General features: G+C 39.3%; 1 protein-coding gene across 1 annotated transcript in view; it reads left to right on the top strand.

Annotated features, from left to right (window-relative positions):
- Nucleotides 1-12,275, top strand: part of lrrk1 (leucine-rich repeat kinase 1) — a 154,784-nt gene that overhangs the window by 90,914 nt on the left and 51,595 nt on the right. Inside the window, exons 22-24 of the mRNA XM_036586228.1 lie at nt 313-482; nt 3,182-3,321; nt 6,055-6,313. Of these exons, the coding sequence (XP_036442121.1) occupies nt 313-482; nt 3,182-3,321; nt 6,055-6,313 (569 nt within the window). The remainder of the gene's footprint in view (nt 1-312; nt 483-3,181; nt 3,322-6,054; nt 6,314-12,275) is intronic.

The following is a 12,275-nucleotide window of genomic DNA, read 5'->3' on the forward strand; positions in this document are numbered from 1 at the left end:
CGAGGCTAAACTGCTGCTGTCTGAATAGGTGGAAATGCAGCCATATGCGAAAGTATCTATCCATATCCAAAAGTATTCTATCCACATCTTGTACAATCTGGAATATAGATATTAATATTCTATCCACTGTGTACCCTGCATCTCATTTATCTATGTCAGACTCAAATTGAATATATGGTAATATGTAAAACTGTACATATTATAGCTTTTATTCATAACTTATATGACTGTACAAGAACTGTACATTGGATGGTGCAATACTGCGTGAATACTAATGTGTGTTGTTTTTTTATCCTCTCTGTTGTGTCTTAGGCATTTGAGTCTAAGCGAGGTTCACGGAGCCCCCGCAACAGGAGTACGGTCATTTACAGCTTTGCGGGGAGCCAGCAGAGGAACCGCTGCAGCACATTTCGAGTACGCCGAAGCCAGACCATCTACTGGAAGGAGGGACTGCTGGTCACCTTTGATGGGGGCTATTTGAGGTTACATGTTCTTAAGATCTTGTGCTACTATTGAAACTCTAGGCATACGGTTGTTTTGCAATACATTCATTTACATTACCTGTTTATTTAAATGTAATGATATAATTACATAGTTAGTTTCTAAGGTAGGTTAGAAACACCTGCCTTCTATGTCCACTAACTGACCACATTATTAAAAATACTTACCCTGTGCTTCCACTAACTGGCCACTTTATTAGAAACACCTACCTTCTATGTCCACTCACTGGCCACATTATTAGGAATACTCACCCTGTTCTTCCACTCACTGGCCACTTCATTAGAAACACCTACACTGTATGTCCACTTGCTGGCCACTTTACCAGAAACACCTACATTCTATGTCCACTCACAGGTCACTTTATTAGAAACACGTACCGTGTGCATCCACTCACTGGCCACTTTATTGGAAACACCTACTTTGTATGTCCACTTACTGGCTACTTTATTAGAAAAGTCTACTTTCTATGTCCACTCACTGGTCACTTTATTGGAAACACCAACATTTAGGTCCGTCATATTGGTTTATAATTACAAACTGTAGTTCTTCTGTTGCTGCAAAGTTTATCGGCCCACCTCTACCTCATTCATCATTGGTCAGTTTCTGACCACAGGACTGCTGTTGTCCAGATATTATTTGGTTGGTGGTCTATTTTCAGCACAGTAGTGACTCTCACATGGTAGTGTGTGGTGCTGGTACGTGTGCACCAGAGACATCGTCAGTGTCACTTCTAGGTTGAGAGAGGACTGCCACCCAAAAACGTCCAAGAGCAGCTCTGTGGTCTGAAACTGACCATTGATGAAGGGCTAGAGGATGATTACCTGCATTGTAGTCTCTAACTGTACACCAGCAAGGTGGTGCTACAAGGGAAGGGTTTCTAATAAATTGGCCAGGGAGTGAAAGTCCAAGTTCACATTTCCTTTCCATTGATAAAGTAAGACGTTCAGAACCTTCTAGAACATCCTCTTTAGTTTTTGTTAGAAACCCAGTGTGGCATTGAAGAACTATTCCAGCAACTTCTGCTGATGGTATTTTAGCATTAAACAAATTGATGTTGTTATGCTATTGTTCTGATTAAACAATGATCCCTCTGTTGCATGATGAATGCTGAGAAACAAATAGGGGGCTACAGAGTTGCAGTGCCACATGTGAAAGTGATTGGGACGAGAGAAAACAAGCAGGCTTGTTAAGGCAGCTCCTCAGAGCGATGCCTGGACGTCACATACCTCATAGAGGAGGCAGTGAGCCAAGACCACAAAACCTCACTAGCTTCCACTGAGCCTTGCATCATAGATCCATGTCACATAATGACATACCCACATCTGTGTGTGCAGAGATACTTGTTGGGATGTGATGCGTCTGAAAAGAGAGAGAGTCTAATTATGCTTGACGTAAAGCAGTGGTGTCATGCTGTAGTCTGTGGTATTTCTGGTTGGATGCTCCAACATTTTTTAATTTCTGGCTTTCTATGTGTCTGTCAGTGTATATGAAAGCACCATGGCTGCATTAATGTGATAAGACAGTGCAAGCAAAATAATAAAAACAAGCAAGTTTGTTTTTGGTACAGTGTGGTCATACATTTCATACATTTGAAACGGCCACTGTTTTTTACACTCTTTTTGGCGTTTATTACAGCTTCCGTTCTTTTCAGGAGACAAACAGGCACACTTCAGTCTTAAAAGTTGGTTGATCATTTTCTTAACTAATCCAAACACATTCAGTGATGTTGAGGCCTGGACTCTGGGGTGGTCAGTCCATTGTTCAGCTTCTTTGTTTGATGTCTGTCTCCTTTTCTCAGTGAGGTCTTCTTGACAGCTACACATCCTTTCAGACCCATAGCCCTTAGTTGTCTTCTCACAGTGGGAGGATGGACAGAAACACCTGTGGATGTTTTCAGATCTGAAGCAGCTTGATTTTCTCCTCTCTCTCATAGATGAAAGCTTAAAGTGCTGTTTATCTGATGGGGGCAGTTGCTTATAGTTTTTTGCTTATTTTCTTTTGACTTTCACAGTTTTAGTAAGCTACCAGGTCTTGTATGGTGGTTAGGAGTTCCATTTTCCCTCTGTATTAGTTTGTTAGTTCCTAACAAACATGCAGGACAAGGTGGACCACCAAAGCTCCCAGCAGATAAACAGCTGTCATCTTTGAGAGAGAGGAGAAAATCAAGCTGCTTCACATTTGAAAACATCCACAGGTGTTTCTGTCCATCCTTCCACTGTGAGAAGACAACTCAGCGCTATGGGTCTGAAAGGATGTGTAGCTGTCAAGAAGAACCTCACTGAGAAAAGGAGACGGACACATCAAACAAAGAACCTGAACAATGGACTGACCACCCCAGAGTCCAGACCTCAACATCACTGAATGCGTTTGATAACTTCAGAAAATGATCAGCCAACTTCTAAGACTGAACTTTGGAGGTGTGTCTGCAGATTTCTTTGGAAAACTGAAAGTGAGTTTCCTGAATAGTATGGAAACTGTAATAAAGGTAAAGAGTGGCACAATAAACACTGAGAACAATCTGTTTTATTGTTGCTCCTTCTGTGTAATGTTCTGTGAAAAATGTTTTCTAATGCTGAGAAATGAAGAACTTTTACTGAACAGCTGTTTTGATATATGCTCTCTGACTTTTGCGCAGTGTTGTACATGCACACGCTCACACTTGCTGGCCTTCTCTCTGCAGTGTGGAGTCATCAGACCTGAACTGGAAGAAAAAGAAGAGTGGTGGCATCAAGATCATCTGTCAGTCAGCAATGAGAGACTTCTCAGCCATGGCCTTCATCACTGACCACGTCAATGCACTCATAGAGCAGTGGTTTCCTGGTGAGTCTGTCCATCAACATCATTCACCACATACGGACCTCCAGTGTGATCTGGCGCACAGCTGTTATATACGATAATAACATGGGCTGAGTGGAATAGCTGATGTACATATGTATTTTACCCCTTATATGCTTACCTCAGGTCACCAGTCCCTCCCAATACCCTCATCCAAACAAATCAATACAAGCAAAGTATCAAAATAAAGCGAAACAGATTTAGTTATATTATGTTGCTATTGGGAATATAGTATAGTTTACATTCACATGGCAGTTCGTAGATAATTGCACAGGTCTAACTTCCTCTGTCAGACTTTGATAGTTAAACAGCTGATACCAAGTACTGATACAATCTAATTGGTGGAGGGAAGTTTCACAGATTTTCAAAACGCCCCCATGATTAAAACTTTAGGTGTCCACTGCTGTACATTGGCCCTTCTGTATTTTATGTTTATGGTGCATCAAAAGGGCTTTTTCACAGTTTTTGTATAATTCAATGGTTGAGATGTAAACAAAGTCATTCAGAGTGGTTTGGTGTGAAATGCTCTGTTCTAGAGAAACTTACTGAGTCAGAATTGTTCACAGTGGTGGTGATAGGAACCAGATGTCCACCTCTAAAAGCTCCCACACAAAAAGTTGCTGCATTAAATGTTAATCACTGCACTGCCTGATGCATGAGACATCGTTTTGGGGAAGTTTCAGCTGAAAATGTATTTTTTTAAAACCCATTTTCAGCGGAGAGGTACATGCATCCCTCAGAGAAAATGTACTTTTTTGGATTTTACCAATATCAACGTTACATATAAAAACTCAGAAAGCATGTGTAGTTCCACTGGTGGTTTTGGATGATAAATAAAATAGCTATGTTTGTGTTGTAGACATCACAACTCCTGGTTCCTATCACCACCACTGTAAATATGAGTCTGTAAGATTCTCTGCAACAAATCATTTCAAATCAAACCACTCTGAATGTCTTTGTTTACATCACACCCATTGAATTATACAAACATTTTGAAAAAGCAGTAAAATTCCCTTTTGATGCACCATAAGCATAAAATACAGAAGGGACAATGTACTGTATCAGACACCCACATACTCCAGCATTCTTTTTCAGACGTCTAACTGATATCCAATCTGTTTAATAAGGTCAATATCATATTGAGTGCGTTTACATGCACTTAACAATCCGCTAATTGCAGAAAATCAGATTTTGTCTGTAATCCGATCAACTCATTTATATGCACTTAAGTAATCAGATAATGGGGAAACTCTGGGTCTACATGAGTCAGACAGTAATCAGATTTCTGCTTTTTAACCAGCCAGTAAAAAACTCACAGAAGAAGACGTGAAGTAAACATAATGTAAAACTAAAACTTCATGCCGGGGCCTTTTTTAAAAAACATGGCGCCACTTTACCTGAAAATATGAACACACATCATCTAGAAGATGAAGAATATTTAAATCCTTCATTTCGCAGAATATGTAGTTGGTTACAGTGTCAGTGAAGTGTTTTGCTGCGTCTCACGGCAACGCTGCTTGCTTATTTTCTGGTACAGAAGTCTGTTCCATACATGCGCAGACATTCAGAAATCTGAAAGAAATCAGAGTAAGAGTTCACATACACTGAGAAATCTGATTACTGAGCTAAAATCCAGCTCTCTTTATTGGATTTATTAATTCGATTTCTAGATCGGAGTATGGTGTTTACATGACCATTTGAATAATCTGATAACTGCAGAAATCCAGTTATGATCATATTATTGAGTGTGTGTAACCGCACTCACTGTTGAGACTGATCCAGTATATCAGATTGGTGCATCATTGGTCTAATAACCTGAGGTGTTAGAGGAATACTCAGCATTTAAGGAATAAAATTTACTTTATAAATAGTGTAGAGATGCAATAAATGTTTCCAGTCTGCAGCTGTTGTTGGTCCTAACCTCTCTTTCATTTTACTTGCAAGGTGGTTTCTGCACATCTTTCCACCAGCAGCTGTCTACAGTCTTTTCAGAGTAATGCAGTGGTGTATGATACGCTTCCATGGCGATAGCTTTTTCACTAGGAGGATGAGTCATAGTGTATTCAGCCTCACTGCCTGTTCGTTTGAGAGCATAAAGCCGGTCTCTCAGCCTGCATGCCTCAGCACACCTGCTCAGTCTGGGACTGCTTAAGAATGAATGATTCCGCTCCATTTTCTTTCTACTGACATCCTACTTTCTGTCAAGCGTGCGGAAAACAAATAAACAAACATGCAAAACTTGTAAACGAGCTTTCCTCTGCAGCAGACAACTCACCGAAGCGTGAGTTTAGATGTGCTTGTGTATATGTTTTGAGGAGGTGTCGGAGTTGATAAGTGTCTCAGATTCTTTAATAGTGTGCGGTTTGTGTGTGTGCGGCTGCAAATTGTTGCTTTTATTAATGTATCATTTGAAACCACCAGCATTTCATGATGATTTTTAAGACTTTTAAGTCTTTTAAAGCAACATTATCAGATTTCAGAGATATTCATGTAAAAAAAAGAATCACAAATATATATTTTAATACACCTCCTGTCAATGTCCACAAGGCCCTGAGGGTTCCCCACTGCTGATATTACCATGAATATAAGAGATATTGTGTGTATTTAAAGAAATAAAAGTGCGGTATATCCAAACTACAGCTGCTGTAGGACCTAAAAATCTCTTTCACTTCATGTGCAAAGTGGTTTTCTGTTATCATACTGTCTGTGTCTCTGCAGCGCTGACGGCCAGCGAAAGTGATGGATCTCTGCTGATTGAGCAGTACGCACCCTGTCCTTACTGCAGCGCGGTCTCCAGGCACGCCGACCCCCTGCCCTCCACCAACTCCAACCAGACCACCGTCCACTACTTCAACATGGAGGACTGTGTGCTGGCAGCAGCCGAAAAAGAGCACATTACCTGCCCTAATCACCCCAAAGAGCCCGTGGCCCTGCAGGAGCTGGTGCCGGAGCTTTTCATGACTGACTTTCCCTCACGGTAAGACCTCACCTCACCATCCCGTCCACTTCCACATCTGCAGGAGAGTGATAAAGCAAGAGAAAAGTGCAAGTATGAAAAAAATATAAGCTTTACCTTCTGAGCCAGGAACAGCTGGGAGAGGAAGGGTTCTTTGTCAGGTGCAGGCTAAATCTGATGGTAATATCTGTGATTAAGTTAGATTAAAGTGATGTTTTGGCCAAAAATCAAATTTACAAAATTTTTTCTCTTACCCAAAATGAAGTTTATCAGCCAAGACATGTTTGCCATCCAAAGAAATGTCAAATAGACTTGCTTATTTGGTTGCTGACCCTGTATTACGCACTGTTATCCATAAATATGGACAAAAGTGCATAGCTACAAATAATAGTAGCAGCTTTCAAAAGCCAGCTTGTGTAAATTAAATTTTTGGCCCAAACAGGCACCATCAGGGGAATTCCAACAGTTTTTTCAAATTTCTGGATAACTCAGTGGTTGGGATGCAAACAAGGTCATTCAGAGTGGTTTGATCAGAAATGGTTCAGTGTAGAGAAACTTACCAACTCGTCTTCACAGTGGTGGTGATAGGAACAAGGGGTCACCATGCCTACAAGACAAATATAGCCATTTTATCTACTATTCAAAACAACAGAGTTTTTATATGTAATGTTGATGTTAAAATATTGAAGAACGGTTTATAATATTTGTGTAAAATCTGAGACAACATGTTTTATTTGTACAATATTTTGTCTAATAATGCTCTGATATGTACTTCTCCAGCATATATGTAGTCATGGGTGACATTTGAGACTTTTGTCAGAGGGGGTCATCGCAGTCAACTAGAGAATATGTATAAAACCTATTTTTAGCAAATAACCTACGTTTATCATAGTATCATGGGCTGGAGGTTAGGGAACCAGCCTTGTGACCGGAAGGTCACGAGTTCGATCTCCTGAGCTGACAGCATGTGACTGAAGTGCCCTTGAGCAAGGCACCTAACCCCAACTGCTCCCTGAGTGCTGTGGATAGGGCTACCCACTGCTCCGAGTAAGTGTGCTCACTGCCCCCTAGTGTGTGTGTGTGTTCACTAGTGTGCTTGTGGTGGTTTCACTGCACGGATGGGTTAAATGCGGAGGTCTAATTCCTCTGTGTGCAAAACACAGTTGGCTAATCATTCTGAGTTCGAGTTCTACCTTAGTAAAGTGCAAGATGGTGCCCACTGGGCACATCATCAAATGCACTGACTGTTTTTTCCATGTTACTGGCCTGTTCAGTGTTCAGCACTGCAATGTCAGACAGTCTCTCCTGACTCAGAGTGTTTCTGATGCAAGTTTTCAATCGACGCAAGCAAGAAAAGTTCCTTTCGCATGATGCGCTGCTCATTGGCGTGGTCAGGAGCAACCTGAAGTGGTTACTGACGTTTACTAGCCAATCACCCAGATCTGACAAAAGGTCTATGAAGGTCGCTATCTGCTAGCAGAGTAGAGACCGTGCTGACCGTGCTGGCTCTTGACTGCACCATAATTCAAACGTAGTGACTGCAGTGTTTTCAATAGTACATTGCATTGCATGAAAACTCATCACATCAGAATGCAGGCTGCCCCCTAGTGTCGTGGAGATCAGTCTTAATACATAGTAGATAGTTTTGACAAATGTCAATATTCCATAAATAAATGTCACCCATGAATGTAGATAAAAATATGCAAAAACGTTCTCAAAGTTACCACAAAACAATGTTTCAGACATCAGACAGCGTATTCATAACCATTTCACAAATTTTGTACATTACACCCTTCAGTTATAAACATTATAAACAGTTCTGACTCAGCAAGCTTCTCTAGAACGGAGCATTTCACACCAAACCGCTCTCATACATCTTAATGATCTCAAAGTGATGCCGTTCCTCTTTAATGGATGGACTGTGGCATTTCGCTTGAAATACATCTGAAACTGATGGGGGTTTCTACAGAAACCTGTGCGAGAGTTGCATTTCAGTTTTTGGATGCAGTAGTTCACTCCAATCCCAATCTGATTCTAATCCCAACCTTCCTGAATGAAGTCATCCATCTGAGTCAGGCATGTTGGATTGAGGCCAGAGTGAAAGCTTGTATACTGCAGCTGTTGTAAACACAGCTTGCTTTCCTCCTGGGGTCTGCTGCTGACACAGGAAGTTATGTATGTGGGAATAACGCAACATTTCCAAGAGATTAACAGCTGTGACAGTGAACCGGGGTGTGATATAAGGAAACGTATATAACTGTTCAACATTTGGAATCAGAGTTTTCATCAGTGTAAAACCAGTTAGATTTCAGATAAACATGTAAAATTAGTTGTATGGTAGTCTTTGGAAAGAAATAAGGAGCTGTAATTAAAAATGAACAAATATATGATGTGTCCAGAGTGAATAGAGCTGTAGAAGGTTCTAAAATGACAGAGAAAGATGTTCAAAATCATAAAGTTCATAAAATTAATATGCAGAGTAACTCATAGTTGAAAAGTGCTAATCAAATCTCAAAGTATCTATATTGATTGAAAAAACAATCCAGAGTGCCTAATATGCACTAGTATATTTTTTAAAGTACAGGATACGGTAACTTAAGTTGTATATAACCAGTATTACTAATATATATATATATATATATATATATATATATATATATATACTAACCAGTACTATTGGTATTCATTTAGTTTTATTCACTATTTATTATATAATAATATTTGAAATATTACGTTACATTTAGGTGTCTTGCTTCTAACATTTACTACATTGTAATAAATGATCACTACATAAGCTAACACAAATTAATATGTTTTTACATTTTCAGTTTATTATTTTTAATGCATGTTAATTAATTGTGTCACAGTTAGTCTAAAGTAAGCAAAACAAAGCACTGATGCCGACAGTATCAGTAATATCAGTGACATCAGCACTGGAGGATGCCTTTGGGAGACCCTAATGCTGGACAGTGCTCACTGAAGAACAGATATATCAACAACAAGTAAAAAATAGGTAGGAAAATATATTAATAAACAGATACATTGTGATGAAGCCTACATTGCTCACTAGTTATAACAAAATGCACAGCTTTTCGAACTTTATTTAGGGTCAACTTTGAGCAAATAAGACACATGCGTTTATCATTATTAACCTCATGTTATGTTCAACTATGAGGAGCAGCAATAATGTTCCCAGGTCAAATTGACCCTGTGCATGTTTAACCATCCAGAAGTGGTTAAAAATATATATTTTTCTTCATAAACAGTATTGTTAGCTCAATTAATACCACTTTGATCAATTTTAAGTGTAATCAAGTTTTTCATCTGGTACAGATCATGGTTTACTTACAATAATGCACTCGTTTTTCATTAAAAATAATTTTCAAACCATTTTTTCTTCACATTGGTCAAAACGAGACATTTAAGACATTTGTTTTATTTAATCTTATTTTGACTTTTTCAACATTTCTGACATATTTTCTGTGAAGTGGCATGTTGATAAATACAAATACTGGGCCAAATAGACCCTTTCAATTCAAACCACAACAAATGAGCCAGCAGAAAATGTTTCATGCTCCAAAAAAATCTAAGAATATTTTTCCTGTACTTTTAAACTTTGAAACGGGTCAATTTGAGCCGCAACATAATGGGAAGGTTGAATAAGACAAATGCGATTATCGCAAAGAACTACGCAAATATTGTGATTAATTCAGATTAACTTTCTAAAATAATCGGATTAATTGCGATTAAATATGCGAAATAATGTGATTAATTGCAATTAATTATTTTAATCATTGGATAGAGTGAAAATTAATATAAGTGATTCCAAAAGTTTAAGCATTAGTGGTTAAATCTATATCCACACAAACACACACACAAACACACACACACCATGTTTCAGAGGAAGCATTTGTTTGATGAAATCAGATGACCTTTCTCACACACAGCCAGAGGACACTGTCATAGATGCATGATGCCCGTGTGCACTGCTGAGCCCACACAGCTAAGTCTGTGATCCATATTTTCTGTCTTTTGCTGTGGACGATACTGTTTATCACAGTTTTCTCAAAAACCTGTATAAATTCAGTCTCTAAGAGTAACGTACTGTCAGCTCTGTCACTTCATGTAAGACTGTGATGAAGTCCCAATTCACATATTAGTTCCCCTAGAAATATATTACTCTTTCAAAGTCTGAAAAAAAAAAAAGTTTTTGCTTGGGGACTATTTTTCTACGGACCACTTTACATGTACGTCTCCTCCATAAATAGATTTTTAAAAATACACATTTTAGACCAAAACCTTCTCAAAACTTTAAAACAATGTCTCAAACATCAGGCAGTGTATTCATAACTATTTACCATTTAATGTAATAACTTTCTGTGTGGGAGCTTTTAGAGGTGGACATCTGGCTCCTATCGCCACCACTGTGAACAATTCTGGCTCAGTAAGTTTCTCTAGAACAGAGCGTTTCACACCAAAACACTCTGATTGACGTTGTTTACGTCTTTGCTGTTTATTTTTTTATTGTCAGGGCATAGTGTTGCAAATTGTTCTCATTATTACCTAAATGTCTTCAAGTTCCAAAATGTTTTGATACCAAGAAATGTGATAGAGCTGGGAACAATTTAACATTTGGAATGTGTGCTTTCCACAGAATTTCTCAGAATAGCTCAGCATAAGGTACAAGGTGTATTCATGATGGGGGCTTAGTGTACTTTACTGTAAACGCCTTCCTCTTTTGACTCTGCACTCACTGTTGAGTTACAGCTTTATGTAACGCCCTTGTTAAACTCTGTATGTCACATTCCCATGAGATCCGCGCAGCTGTCCACACAGTGTTGAACACAGCGCTGGGTTCCTCGTCAGTGGTGTTAACACATCAGTGTGGCTTCTCCCCGTACATGGGGTATTTGCGTAAGTCGTATTTACAGTAAAGTGGGGGTCCGAAGCAGTCGCTCCAAATATTTATGCAGTGACACAAACAATACACTCGTCTTGCTGGCAGGCTTTATTGAGGCAGCAGCAACACAACAAGCCACAGGCCATGAGAGCAGTTTTCTGAGGGACAGGGCAGCATATTCATGCCATTAGGCTGCAGGAGGAAAAAGGGGAGGCAGCCCCTCTGAAAGCATGTGTCCGACTAAAGCAGCTCTGAAGGACATTTCCTTAGCTTTGCACTTCCATGTGGAGCGCTAATGGAAATGGTTTGCAGAGCAGCTGGTGAAGTCGACATGGTTTGAGTTGGCTGGGTGCCAAAGTTTAGTTTAAAGCTAATGCAAAAGTGAGAATTTTCTCTTTCTGTGTGAAAGATTTGACGTCATTTCAGCAAAAGGACACAAGATAACAATCACTGAGACAGTATGAGATAACAGCGATATTCATACACCTAATAAGCTGATTTACTTAAGTTACCTGATGAGGTTCTGCAATTTAACTGATCACAATGACAATAATAATTGTGGAGTGATTTTAATCCAGTATGAATCTGCAGTGTGTGTAGTTTTACAGTCTGACGGTATAATTGTGGAGTGATTTTAATCCAGTATGAATCTGCAGTGTGTGTAGTTTTACAGTCTGACGGTAATTGTGGAGTGATTTTAATCCAGTATGAATCTGCAGTGTGTGTAGTTTTACAGTCTGACGGTAATAATTGTGGAGTGATTTTAATCCAGTATGAATCTGCAGTGTGTGTAGTTTTACAGTCTGACGGTAATAATTGTGGAGTGATTTAATCCAGTATGAATCTGCAGTGTGTGTAGTTTTACAGTCTGACGGTAATAATTGTGGAGTGATTTAATTTCAGTATGAATAATTTTAGTACAGTGTGAACAACTGGGGAGTGAAGGGTCATCTGTAATTGGCTGCCTCTGTAATAGTAGTCCTGTTTCAATCCACTTCACGCTAATAGAATAACAAAACCAGCTAATAGACACAGCCATGCACTGTATTGTGATTGAGTGCATCTTGTGTTGTAGTGCTGACT

The sequence above is a fragment of the Colossoma macropomum genome, unplaced genomic scaffold, assembly GCF_904425465.1.
Source record: "Colossoma macropomum unplaced genomic scaffold, Colossoma_macropomum, whole genome shotgun sequence".
Taxonomy (NCBI): Eukaryota; Metazoa; Chordata; class Actinopteri; order Characiformes; family Serrasalmidae; genus Colossoma; species Colossoma macropomum.